This window comes from Phaseolus vulgaris, chromosome 1, assembly GCF_000499845.2.
Source record: "Phaseolus vulgaris cultivar G19833 chromosome 1, P. vulgaris v2.0, whole genome shotgun sequence".
Taxonomy (NCBI): Eukaryota; Viridiplantae; Streptophyta; class Magnoliopsida; order Fabales; family Fabaceae; genus Phaseolus; species Phaseolus vulgaris.
This window is the reverse complement of record NC_023759.2, coordinates 22,949,877-22,963,133: the sequence shown is the minus strand read 5'-3', so window position 1 is coordinate 22,963,133 and position 13,257 is coordinate 22,949,877. Positions and strand designations below refer to the sequence as shown.

Sequence of the window (13,257 nt, the reverse complement as noted above, 5' to 3'; positions counted from 1 at the left end):
CTAGATGAGAGTGTTGCCGCCACTTGAGGACACCATGGATCCTTCAAGATAAGACTAGAGAAGAAGGCTCAAAAGCTCTCCAATGCTCACTCCAATTTTGAGTATAGTTTCTTTTAGATAAATTCCAATCTGAATTTTACAAAGAGAGCACCTCTATTTATAGCCTAAGGTGCTGAAATGCAAGCAACATTGTTCCGGCCGGTTGACCTGGGTCGTCTTTATGCGTGGCTTGTTCTAACGAGCTAGGGTACCTTCGTTCTGCCTCGTCTGTGTGTACCTGAAAAAGAAGAACAAAGGGGCGCCCTCGCGGCCATTTGCACTCCGACGATCAAGTCAGCTAGCAAGAAACACCAAAGTAACTAGAAACTGTATAACACTCTCAATGACTGAAACTGTATGGCTAAAACTGTGTTGCCCTAATTGTCTTGTGTTCTCAGCGGATGCGCCGTCAAGAACAATTAGGGTTTTCCCTCTGTTTGTCTATCTGAGAACTAGGTTAAGACTCATGCAAATGTGAAAAGCGTACCTCTCTAGGGCTTATTCGTGCCCTATATATAGGTGAAAAACTAGGATTTACCTCTGCGTTGCTTGCTATTATCTAGGGTTCCTTGGAGAAGGTCCTTGCGCCGTTATCTTTAGGATCTTAGCGTATCTGGCCCATGGACTTCCCTTATCTGGAGTGCAATGTATAACCTTATGGCCGCTTGGGCTCTAACTTGAGCGCTTTATTTATCGCGCCATCATACTGCTCGAGTGCCCTAATTAAACACGTGTCATGCATGCAGCCTTCCCTGGATACCTTTAGCGAGCACGTGGGCATTGCCACGTGCCCTTTTGACTTGATCATTTATTCTGTGCATAGGGACCCACAGTGCCGCCACCCAACTTAGGGTTATCCCATCGTGTGGGCCCCCTTTCTGTGAAATGCTTACGTCATGCGGGTTGACCCTTTGGGCGATGTCTTACTCAGGCGATGTCCTTTCTCGGGCGATGGGCGATGATCCATCTCGGTGGTGACACATCTCGGCGATAACCAATTATTTATACTGAAGAACGCCGCTTTTACATACGGCGACTACGTTGACTTTTTGACTACCTACCTTTCTTTTGTCCACGTAATCATACCCGATGACCTGGTCGGTACACAAGCCCCCCAGTCTTGAGCTGATAACTTGCTTTCAGCGAAAAGACTAAAGCTTGCCCCCTACTGCCCTTGCAGCGTTTTGTTGACATGTCATCTTCCGATCGATTGACGTGACATTTCTGTATCGCCGGCGCAACGTACCCTCAAAGACTCTGACGATGTGATATTCTCTGAGTGACACTTTAATCCGTACTTTTACCTCGCGACACGTGGCCCACTCACGAGGCGCTTGTTTTACCGCTTCAATCATGAGGCTCGAATCTTGAAAACCCCGCATCTCAACTTATTGTCTCTGCTTCTTTCGTATCTTTCTTGCACTATTCATCTTCTTCCCAAGAACTCCTTGCTCCACGTTCTTTCTTTGCGACCTTTCCCTTTGTTGCGTTACTGAACCCTTGACCCTCAGTTTCCTTACTGCCAGCACACACCAAGATGTCCACCAACCCATCCTCCTCCCGAGTGAGTCACAAGGACCTTTATCCCTGGGCTTCGAGTGAACTCCTCGACGAGTACTCTTGCTTACTTTCTACTAGGGCCCTGAGGGAACACGTGGGGGAAGCGTGCTCCTATGACCATCGTGCCTTCGCAAAGAGGCACGATGATGACATCGTCGTGCTTCCTTGTTCCATGGGGGAGCCGGTGTGCGGGGATGAACGATCCAATAACGGGGTCCCCTTTTTCTATTTTTACCAAGTAGTTTTTAAGTGCGTCGGCGTACGCCTTCCCTTTTCCAGGTTCGAGAGGGAGCTATTAACGGAGATGAACACCGCTCCAGCCCAACTGTACCCTAACAGTTGGGCCTTCGTGAAGGCCTTTGACATTTTGTTTGGCTTCCTTGGATGTGCGCCTTCTGTGAACATTTTTCTTCACTTCTTTGAGGTGAAGAGGCAGAGAAACAATCTTTGGGTAACTCTTAGCAATGTCCCTGGTAGGATTCTTTTGACTCCTTTTCAGCAAGCCTTCACAGGGTGGAAAGGCAGGTTCTTTAAGGTATGCTGTTCCAGCTTGGTGCCTTCTGCCCTGGACGGCTTTCCTTTGTACTGGACAAAGGACGCCAGAGCCTTGAAATCTAAACCCCTTAAGAAACTGTCTTCAAGGGATCAGGAAGCTTGCAAGATCCTGGCGGGTGTTGGAGGATTTGATGCGGCTGCTTTAATAAGCTTGGAGTATAATGCCGGGCTTCTGGAAAGATATATATGTGTGTGAGGCTTTTCTCATGACCTTCCCACTTCTTGTTATGATTTCGCTTAGAAATACTTTGTTTCCCGTATGTCTCTTACTATACTTTACTCCTTTCTTTCACGTAGGTTCAAAGATAAACGATCATCAGAGGACGCTTCTGACTCGGGCTTTGCGGTTCGGAGACGGGGCCTTTTCGTCGCATTGCTCGAAGCCTGGAGCCACTGATGAGTGATGTGTTCTTGCTTTTTGTGTAGATATTTAGGATGTGTATAGGACTACAATTCCATTTTGCAAATGTTACAAACTTCGTCTGTAACCCTAACATTGGTTCTGCACTTTTCTTTATGTCGAATGCTGTTCAAATTATCTTGCATGCTTGCGTTCTTTGCCATGTCGCGCACGTCACTCCGATATTGTCTTTACGCTCGGCGTGAATTTCTTAAATAGCATTTGTTTGTTTCCCATTCCTTAAACATCCTGTTTCTGGTTGCCTTGTTTATGGCTCTGCTCGGCCTTCGCTTTTGTGAGGGACGCCTTTCCGTTTGAGCTTTCTTATTCGAACCTTCAGCATTATCATGCCCGAGCTCATTGGGATGGTTGGCGACGTACTGCTTGTAGCGATGTCAGACCGCCTAGTCTTTTGTTTGGCGACGACCCCGTCGGTGGTCGTGTACTTTTTGCAGACCGCCCCTTCGCACTTCCTGATCACGTCATCGCCCTTGGCGACTCGGGGAGGGTGAGTCTACGTGGCTCCGCGCGCTAATGCGCACGCCGGTTACTGATTTGACACTTCACCAACCCCCTCCCATCAAATGACACGTGGATTCATCGATGGTAGTTATTTCGTGTCGTTTGCGCTTCCCATAACCTTCGAAACTCTAAACTTCTCGCGCCACTCCACTGTTACATTATCTTCCTGCTTCACTTTCAAACTTTCGATACGCTCTGGTGAACGCTTCGTCTCCCTAATCATCATTTCCTCGCACACTCCCTCGATCATAAAAAAGGTAAGCCCTTTATCACTTTGTTGGTGCTCACCGCATTTTGATCGACTTGCATCATCCCTTAACTGCTTGACGCATACGTTGTGGGCTGTTTTGTTCTCTGTTTTGCTTTTTTCCTGCGTTTTAGTTTTTTCTTTCCCTTCCTACGACCCCTGTTGTTCATGCTGATTTCCCTTCCTATTTTTCGAATCGAATCATTCCTTTTAGCGACCCTCCGCTTTCCTTTTCTCACTCTCCTTTCGCCTTTCCTGCAGTTTTCGATGGCTCGTACAGGGGCCATACCTGCCCCCTCTCGAAACCCTCCTCCAAAATCTCGCAAACAACCTTCGTCAGGAAACCCCTCCACATCTCATAACCCACCTAGGGATCCTGCCATCCTTTCAAACCGAGCTCAGAGGCCTGCTCCCTCTCGTCCTAACCAATCGCAATCAACTCCCCCACAAACTAGTGCCACCGCACGCCCCATTCCTGATTACAAACTGTTGTACCCATGGGCTCCTCCAGCTCTGCTGAACGAGACTTCCTTGATTAACTCTGAGGCCGATATTCTTCGCTTGAGAGATAAGACCCACCTCACTTTCCATAAGGAGCATGACGACAAGGTTGTTATTCGTCCTTGTCCCCCCGGGGAACCTGTTTGTACTGATAACGATGGCAACGATGGCCACCCTTTCTGATTCGTTTATGCAACCGTGTTTAAGAAAGTTAAGCTCAGGTTCCCCTTTACTCGCTTTGAGAGGGAGCTCCTGACCGAGCTTGATATTGCCCCTGCTCAGCTGCATCCCAACGGCTGGGCGTTTGTCAGGGCATACCAAATTGTTTGTGCACATTTAGGCCATCCAGCCTCCGTAGACGTGTTCTTATTTCTATTTGAGGCCAAAAACCCGGGGGACCGCCTATGGGTAAGCTTCAATGGGATTGCTGGGAGATCCATCCTTTCCATCTTCCAACAATCTTATAAAGATTGGGAGGGTAAGTTCGTTCGTGTTTGTTGTAATGATCAGAGTCCCACACTTCTCGATGGGTTCCCCTTGTATTGGGTTGACAAGGGAAAAAAGGATTCCCAGGATCATTTTCGGAAAGCTAGGAGTCCAGAGAAGATAGGGGAGCTCGATAGAGACTTGTGCAACTTCTGGAAGGAAGTTGCCTCCACCAATACTACCTTACCTACCTCCTCAATCATCAGGTTCGAATTCTATGAGGATCAACTAGACTTCTACATAGGTCTGTCCCTCCACTCCACCTGGATTTTTCTTCCTATGCCAAATCTGTTTTACCTCTTTACCAAGTTTGTTCGCATTACATGTCCTGCGCTTACCCTTGCACTGCTAATTACCTGTATCTGTAATTGGATTGATTTGTGAATATTGATCACTTCGTGCAGACACAATGCTGGGAAAAGATCATATGGCCAGACTGCGTTCTATAGTCAAACGCCACAAACTCGCTGCGGGTTCTCAAACCGTCCCGAATTCTGTAGCGGAAGCCGCTGTTGCCTGAGGCGAGCTTCCTCCCGTGGGCTCATCTTCCCTTATCGCCCCTCCTGTCCCTGCGAGAAAGAAGTTGCCGCCAAAGAGGGCCAAGAGGAAGAATCCCATAATGGTGTCGGATGAGGAGGATGACGAGAGCACTGAAGATGGACTTATCTGTAAAAGGAACAGGGCAACCGTCACCGAGCTACCCGCAAACGAGAGTACGGGCCCAGATTATGCAGAGAATCCCCCCAGCGTTTCTACACCCTTTGAGAGTGCTGGGGATGCTCTACCATCAAACACCTCAGCTGCTGAGGGCGTTCTGGAGCAAGCTGCGGACATTCAGTGGTCTCCCCAACCTGCAGTGGAGCCAGACGTGTCGCCGCCATGTCCTGATGTTCCCCTGGTCGTCCATACTTATGAAGGCGGCGGCGAGAACCTACCCCCGACTCCTCTTCCAATCCCTGCTCTTCCAGCCCCTGTCGAGGAGGTCTTGAAAGCCCACGCCGCTTACCTTATCGCTATGACTACCGAGTGCGTAGAGAAACGCCTTTATCAGATGATCGGCGAGGCTTTAAGGGACTCCTTGAGCCAGTATGAATCTGAAGCCGGTGTTGCGAAGGACCAAGTCCAACAACTTAAGCATGATCTTACGATGCGGGGATTGGAGTTTTCGCAGTTAGAGAATGCTCTGAAGGAGGAGTTGCGGAGCGAACGTAAAAACAGCGCTGAACTAGACCAAAAGCTCAACGCCAAACGCTTAGAGGTCCCTGAACTCGAGGGCAGACTCGTGCATCAGCAGGAGAAGATAGCGGGCCTTGAGGAGACTCTCAAGGCTAAAGGGGCCTACACGGATGAGCTCGAGGCCAAGTCAATTGAGAGGGAGGATCTGCTGGGTAAAATCAAAGCTGACATGGGCCAAAAGGCTAAGGAACTGAGCGAGAAAGATAAGGAGCTGAACGAATCTGCAGCAAAACTTGCCCAGGCGCTTGAGGAGAACGAAAAGCTGAAGAAACAAAGTGAAGAACTCGACCTCAACGCCGCAAACGTTTTGACTTCCGGGTTTGGCGCGGCCTTGGAGCAGTTCGCTTGTGCTTACCCCGACTTGGACCTCTCCCAGTTCTCGATTTGCCATGAAGTGGTAGACGGCAAAATTGTACCCTCAGATTAACGCTTTCATTTGTTTTCATTTGACGTTTTGTTTAGAAACATTCTGAAAGACTTACATATTCGACCTCTGTCTATGTGCAACGAATCTGTTTGTAATGACTTCTTTTCTTCGAACCGTGTTAACTTATGCTCATGGTTTATTTTTTACCTGTTGTGCGATCACCTGATACTTTGGTGAGCTCTCACTCAACCCAATTAACTTAGCGCAGACTGATGTTTAATTTTCTGGCAATCAACTTATTTTAAACAAACGGTTAGTCTATAGCAATAACATTTGACACGAAATTACTTACTGAGCAGTAGGCGAGAGTCATTTTTAGTATCTGAAATCTCGCTTGCCTGATCTGCCAAGTGACATGTGCATTTCCAGGTCATCGCCTAAACTGGGCCGGCCTGATTCTGCATTGGGGACTTTCGAACTTGCCTTAATTTGCTTAAGCAAAGAGGTCTTGTATTCTGTTCTTGCCTGAACTCACTCTGAGGTGAGAAGGACTTTATCTGGTGCCTCAACTTTGCCCAGGGGCTACCTTTCCCTGGATGCACCGAGGACTTTTAATCTCATCTTGCCTGAACTCACTCGAGGGTGAGGAGGACTTTCTCTGGTACCAGGGCTAGCTATTCATACTTGAGGAGGGGGCGTCCCGAAGGAATCCTTTAACCCCTGCTCAAGGACTAGGCGCCCGGATTTTAACTCATCTGGTACCGGGGCTAGCTATTCATACTTGAGGAGGGGGCGTCCCGAAGGAATCCTTTAACCCCTGCTCAAGGACTAGGTGCCCGGATTTTAACTGTTATCTTGTTCTGAACTCTCGCCTATACTCGCTCTAGGCGAGTAGGACTTAAAACTTGACTTTCACCTCCGATCGCCAGGTGGAGATGAGAACTTAAAACTTAACTCGTGCCTCCAATCGCCAAGCAGCGACGAGGAAAAAAAACTTTATACTCAATGCATACGATCTGAATCTGCCCTAAATTACACAAGGGCGACTAAATCTTTGTTTTAAAATTCAAAATGATAATCATGCAAACTCAATAACTGGGAAAACTTGATAAACTCGAACTTTTCTTTATTGGGTGGCCTCATTAAAAAACCCTTTCTAGGGAAAAAGAGTGCCAACTGTTTTCACTTAACTGTTCGAGTTAACTGCTACTTACAATGCTTCAATTGTAATAAAATTTGAGATGGGTAGCGTTCCAAGTGCGAGGAATCGCCCCTCCCTCTAGCGTTTCCAAACGGTAGGCGCCGTTCCCGAGTGCTTCAGTTACTCTAAACGGTCCCGTCCATTTGGGTGACAATTTATTCTGCATCTCGTACAGGTGGGCCTTCCTCATTACCAGGTCGCCATCTCTGAACTGTCTTGGCCTTGCCCTAGAATTGTACTTGCGCTCGACTCCTCTCTTTTTTGCTTCGGCCTTTACCCTTGCCTCCTCCCTGACCTCATCCAACAAATCTAAGTTCATCCTGCTTTCTGCATTCGAGTCTTCTGCCACGAAGTTCTGGAATCTCGACGAGCTTTCCTGGATTTCAATTGGGATCATCGCATCGCACCCGTACACCAAGCTAAACGGGGTTTCGTGGGTTCCTGACTGTTCAGTGGTAATGATATGCCCATATTATACGGGGAACTTCCTCAGCCCAAGATCCTTTGGCCTTCTCCAATCTCCTCTTCAAACCTCTTAGTAAAACCCGATTAGCCGACTCCACCTGCCCATTCGTTTGTGGGTGTTCCACAGAAGCGAACACCTGTTGAGTTCCAACATCCTCGCACAGCTTCTTCAGCAGGTGACTTGCAAACTGAGTCCCGTTATCCGATACCAAACGCTTGGGCACACCGAAACGACACACGATATTCTTCCATACGAAATTCTGAATCTTGTGCGCGGTGATCTGGGCTACTGGTTCTGCTTCAATCCACTTCGTGAAGTATTCGACTGCCACAACCAAATACTTCATCTGCCTAATCGCCAATGGGAAGGGTCCCAGGATATCGATTCCCCATGTGTGGAAAGGCCAGGGACTGTAGATTGATTTTAACTCTTCAGGAGGCGCCTTGCGCCAATCGGCGTGCTCCTGGCACTGCTTGCAACGTTGGGCATATCTCTTGCAGTCTTCCCTCATTTTCAGCCAATAATAACCTGCATGGATGGTTCTTGTCGCCAAGGCTCGACCTCCGATGTGACTCCCGCAAATCCCTTCATGGAGCTCGGCCATAATTCTCGTGCATCTATCTCCATGCACACATACTAAAAGGGGGTGTGTGAACCCAAACCTGTACAACTCGCCATCGAAGAGGGTGAACTTGCTGGAGTTCTTTTTTACCTTCCTAGCTTCCGTCGGGTCCATTGGGAGTACGCCATCTGCCATGTAGCGCTGGTATGGCGTTATCCATGTGTTCGGCTCGTGGACGGCGCAAACTTGTGGTATCTTTATTTCTCCCACTGGATGCGCTCTAACCTTTGGCGTCCTCAAGGTCTCCTGAGACAGAGACTTATGACCCCTTGCCATCCCTTCCCTTGACTTGCAGACTTGGAGAACTTGGTGGTCTGCCACGAACGCTCGAGGTGTCTTCAGGGTTTCTTGTATGACGGTCCTCTGCCTGCCCCCCTTGCCCGAACTGGCGAGCTTTGCTAGCAAGTCAGCTCGAGCATTCTGCTCTCTTGGCACATGCACTACTTCGAACGAAACAAAAGACTTCCTCAGCTCCTGCACATACTCCAGAAAAGTTGCCATCTGCGGATCTTTAGCCTGGAACTCGCCAGTTACTTGGCCTGTGATTAGCAATGAATCGCTCTTGGCCAACAGCACCCTTGCTCCCATCTCCTTTGCCAACAAGACACCAGCGATCAAAGCCTCATATTCCGCTTGGTTATTGCTGGCTTTAAAGGCAAACTTTAGGGACTGTTCTATCAACACGCCGTTGGGTCCTTCCAGAATTATCCCGGCCCCACTGCCCAACTGGTTGGAGGACCCATCTACTGAGAGCACCCAACGAAAACCATCTCCGACGCTTTGCACTGTTTCAGAAGATAGTTCGGCCACGAAGTCAGCGAAGATTTGTCCGTTGATCGGTCCCCGGGGCTCATACTTGATGTCGAACTCTGAAAACTCTATCGCCCATTTTACCATTCTTCCACCCACATCTGGTTTCTTTAGAACCTTCTGGATAGGTAAGTCGGTCATCACCAATACTGTAAAACTCTGGAAGTAATGGCGCAACCTCCTCGCCGAAAACACTACTGCCAGTGCTGCTTTCTCCAAAGCCTGATATCTCACTTCTGGACCCTGCAAAGCCTTGCTGACAAAATAAACGGGTTTCTGAATTTGATCTTGGTCCTGACAAGTACCGCACTCAGCGCCTTCTCGGTTAGGGCGAAGTATAACCTGAGGGGCGCTCCCATTTGAGGTTTGCACAGAACCGGCGGGCTTGCCAAGTACTCCTTGAGTTTTACGAAAGCCTCTTCGCACTCCTTCGTCCAGACAAACCTATTGTTCCTTTTCAAGCACTGGAAATATGGGTGACCCCTCTCTCCACTGGCAGACACAAATCGCGACAGGGCGGCCATCTGACCCGTGAGCTGCTGCACCTCCTTAACCGTAGCAGGGCTCCTCATCGCCAAAATGGCCGCACACTTGTCAGGGTTCGCTTCGATCCCTCTTTCGGTCAAGAGAAAACCTAAGAACTTTCCTGCTTCCACGCCAAAAATGCATTTCTCAGGGTTCAGCTTCAGTTTGTATTTGGCTATCGTAACGAACAGTTCCTCCAAGTCGGCTATATGCTGGTTTTTTTCCGGGGATGTTACGACCATATCGTCAACGTAAGCTTGCACGTTCCTCCCAAGCATAGGTGCAAGCACTTTATCCATCAGTCTCTAATACGTGGCTCCCGCGTTCTTCAGCCCAAAAGGCATCACCTTGTAGCAATAGCACGACTTCTCCGTCATGAAGGCAGTCTTTTCCTCGTCCATGGGGTGCATCTTAATTTGGTTGTACCCCGAGAACGCGTCTAAGAAACTCAACAACTTACACCCTGCTGCGCTGTCCACTAGGGCGTTTATACTTGGCAAAGGATAGGAATCCTTTGGACAGGCTTTATTTAGATCCGTGAAGTCGACACACATTCGCCATTTCCCATTGCTCTTTTTTACTAATACAACATTGGCGAGCCATTCCGGATATTGTATCTCCTTGATGTGGCCCGCCTCGAGGAGTTTTTGCGTTTCATCTCTGATCGCCTGTCTCCTTTCTTCATTGAATTTTCTTCTTCTTTGTCGGACTGGTCTGACTTGAGGGTCCATTGCTAGACGATGACATAAAAAATCGGGGTCGATTCCTGGCATATCCGAGGCAGACCATGCGAACGCGTCCAGATGCTTGCCTATCACCTTGGTGATCTGTTCCTGTGTCTCGCCGTCTAAAGTTTTCCCCAACTTAAAAGTTCTGTCGCCGATCTCCCTCTCGAGCCAATCTTCAACTGGGCGAGGCCTCCTCTCACTAGCGAGCAATGCTCTCACAATGCTTGATTCCCTGGCGGCTTCCAGGCAGCTTTCCTCTTCCTCTACTCCAGCGTTGCTCTCAGGCTTCGGCTCGACATCTTCCATGGTTACGTCACCCTTGGTGGCTGCTTCCAATGCCACATCCATACCCACGTTGCCTTCAGCGGTCCCCTCTAACACTGCACCCACGGCCCGTCGGCTGTCCTGTGCATTCCTCGCATCAAGAGGTGGTGTCGTGGTCACATGGCACATTGATCGCCTGTTCTTGAGGCTGTTTTCATAACATCTCTTTGCCTCTTCTTGGTCAGATCGGATGGTGACGATCACCCCTTCCATTGAAGGTAGTTTGACCTTCATGTGCCTCGTGGAGGGTACAGCTCCTATCCTATTGAGTGTTGGCCTTCCCAATAGGATATTATATGCTGAGGGGGCGTTCACGACAAGGTATTTGATTTTCTCTTTGCGCGAGGCGGCCCCAACTGTGAACGTTGTTCTTAACTCAATGTATCCCCTGACTTCGACTTGATCACCCGCAAAACCATATAAGCAGCCCCCATATGGCCTCAACTGGTCTGTAGATAGTTGTAACCTCTCGAAGGTCGGCCAAAACATCACGTCTGCCGAGCTCCCTTGATCGACCAAGACCCGATGAACCGTTCTTCCTGCTGTGACGAGCGAAATCACAATGGGATCGTTGTCATGCGGCACAACATCCCTGAGGTCTTCCTTAGTGAACGTGACGTCCACATCGGGCGAATGGTCCTCAAAAGCTTCCACTGACATTACGGATCTCGCATACCTCTTACGCTGTGACGCCGTACACCCACCACCCGAGAACCCACCGGCTATGGTGTGGATTTCACCAAGGACGGGCGCCTCGTGCTGCTGCCCTTCACTGCTCCCCGGTTGCGAGCCTGACGGTCGTCCCGCCTGTTTCTCCATCAAGTAATCCTTCAGGAAACCATTCTTCAAGAGCTCATCCAACTGATAGCCAAGCGCCAGACAGTTGTTAATATGGTGCCCGAATGCTTCATGGAATTCGCACCATGACTCCTTGCGAGTCCCCAACACCTTGTCGGCTTTAATCGGCGGCCTCAACCTGTCGGCTATGCTGGGTATCGCAATCAGATCTTTGAGTTCCATCACGAAGTTGTGCCTCGGCGGCTTGCTTGCCTCTCTCCCTTCCTCTACTCGACTCTTAGGTTGGGTCCTTCGTGGCTCGTAAGAGCGCTTCCTGTCAAAGTGTTTCCTTTCTGTGACGGCTTGGTGAACCGGAACAGGTTGCGTGCGTATCTGTGCCTTGGGGCGCGCTGGCACAGCGGTTGTACATTTCTCGTACGTTTCACCTTCCGAGGCAATATGTTCTACCGCTTGTCGCCTTATCTCAGCGAAGGTTTTGGGGCGACTGCGGTTAAGCGTTTTACTGAAAGATCCGGGACGCACTCCCTTCTTGAATGCGTATACAATCATGGGTTCCTCCTTGGTACCTACTTTCACTACCTGTGCCCCAAAGCGGCTTATGTACTCCTTTAGGGTTTCGCCTTGGAACTGCTTGACGTCGAAAAGATCGTACGAGACTGGGGCGAGAGTTCTGTTGGATAGGTACTGTTCTCTAAATAGTTGTGAAAGTTGGGCGAAGGACGTGACGTGGCCCTCTGGGAGGCTGATGAACCAGTCCATGGCCATCCCTGTCAGGGTGCTCATGAAAAGCTTGCACCTAACGACGTCTGAACCACCTACTAGTAACATCTGTGTATGGAACGCCGTGAGGTGTGCTTCGGGATCCTCCATTCCCGTGAAGGTCGCTTTGGGTCCTGTGAACGTATTGGGAATTGCTGTCTCCAAGATTGCCTGTGAAAATGGTGTTGTGAATTCCCTGGGTGGGGATGCAGCCTCTGGTTCGTCCCTGCCACGCCATCTATGGTGTAACTCTTCGTTGGTGCGGTGGAGTTCCTCGCTTCTTGCTTGAGAAGCTGTAAGGTCCGCCTGCATGCGTTCCTGTTCTACTTTCGAGGCTGCCACTGCGTCTTGTAGCCCGTGCACCATGCCCATGAGCTGTTGTAGGGTCATCTCTTCACTCCTAGCGCGTGCTAGTCGGGTGGTCATGGCTCTCTGGGGATCCTCTCGACTTATCTAAGTGTTGGAATCTGGAACTGAAAGCTTGTGTGGTGGAACTGATGTTTATATCGGCACCACGGTGGGCACCAGATGTTCCGGCCGGTTGACCTGGGTCGTCTTTATGCGTGGCTTGTTCTAACGAGCTAGGGTACCTTCGTTCTGCCTCGTCTGTGTGTACCTGAAAAAGAAGAACAAAGGGGGGCCCTCGTGGCCGTTTGCACTCCGACGATCAAGTCAGCTAGCAAGAAACACCAAAGTAACTAGAAACTGTATAACACTCTCAATGACTGAAATTGTATGGCTAAAACTGTGTTGCCCTAATTGTCTTGTGTTCTCAGCGGATGCGCCGTCAAGAACAATTAGGGTTTTCCCTCTGTTTGTCTATCTGAGAACTAGGTTAAGACTCATGCAACTGTGAAAAGCGTACCTCTCTAGGGCTTATTCGTGCCCTATATATAGGTGAAAAACTAGGGTTTACCTCTGCGTTGCTTGCTATTATCTAGGGTTCCTTGGAGAAGGTCCTTGCGCCGCTATCTTTAGGATCTTAGCGTATCTGGCCCATGGACTTCCCTTATCTGGAGTGCAATGTATAACCTTATGGTCGCTTGGGCACTAACTTGAGCGCTGTATTTATCGCGCCATCATACTGCTCGAGTGCCCTAATTAAACACGT

General features: G+C 49.3%; 1 protein-coding gene across 1 annotated transcript; it reads right to left on the bottom strand.

Annotated features, from left to right (window-relative positions):
• Window positions 1-7,410: 7,410 nt before the first annotated feature.
• Window positions 7,411-12,572, bottom strand: LOC137815697 (uncharacterized). Its single transcript, XM_068618810.1, has 4 exons — window positions 10,090-12,572; window positions 9,355-9,804; window positions 8,583-9,268; window positions 7,411-7,490 (listed from the first exon to the last, which is right to left on the bottom strand). The coding sequence occupies exons 1-4, from the start codon at window positions 12,570-12,572 to the stop codon at window positions 7,411-7,413; spliced, it is 3,699 nt and encodes a 1,232-aa protein (XP_068474911.1).
• Window positions 12,573-13,257: the final 685 nt, after the last annotated feature.

Excerpts from the sequence above, each read along its gene's own strand:
- LOC137815697 (XM_068618810.1), bottom strand. The coding sequence starts at position 12,572 with ATGACCACCCGACTAGCACGCGCTAGGAGTGAAGAGATGACCCTACAA. Across the intron at positions 9,805-10,089 it reads AGCAATGGGAAATGGCGAAT|GAACGTGCAAGCTTACGTTG; the intron begins GTGTGTCGACTT and ends TATGCTTGGGAG. Across the intron at positions 9,269-9,354 it reads CAAATGGGAGCGCCCCTCAG|CAAGGCTTTGCAGGGTCCAG; the intron begins GTTATACTTCGC and ends TTATTTTGTCAG.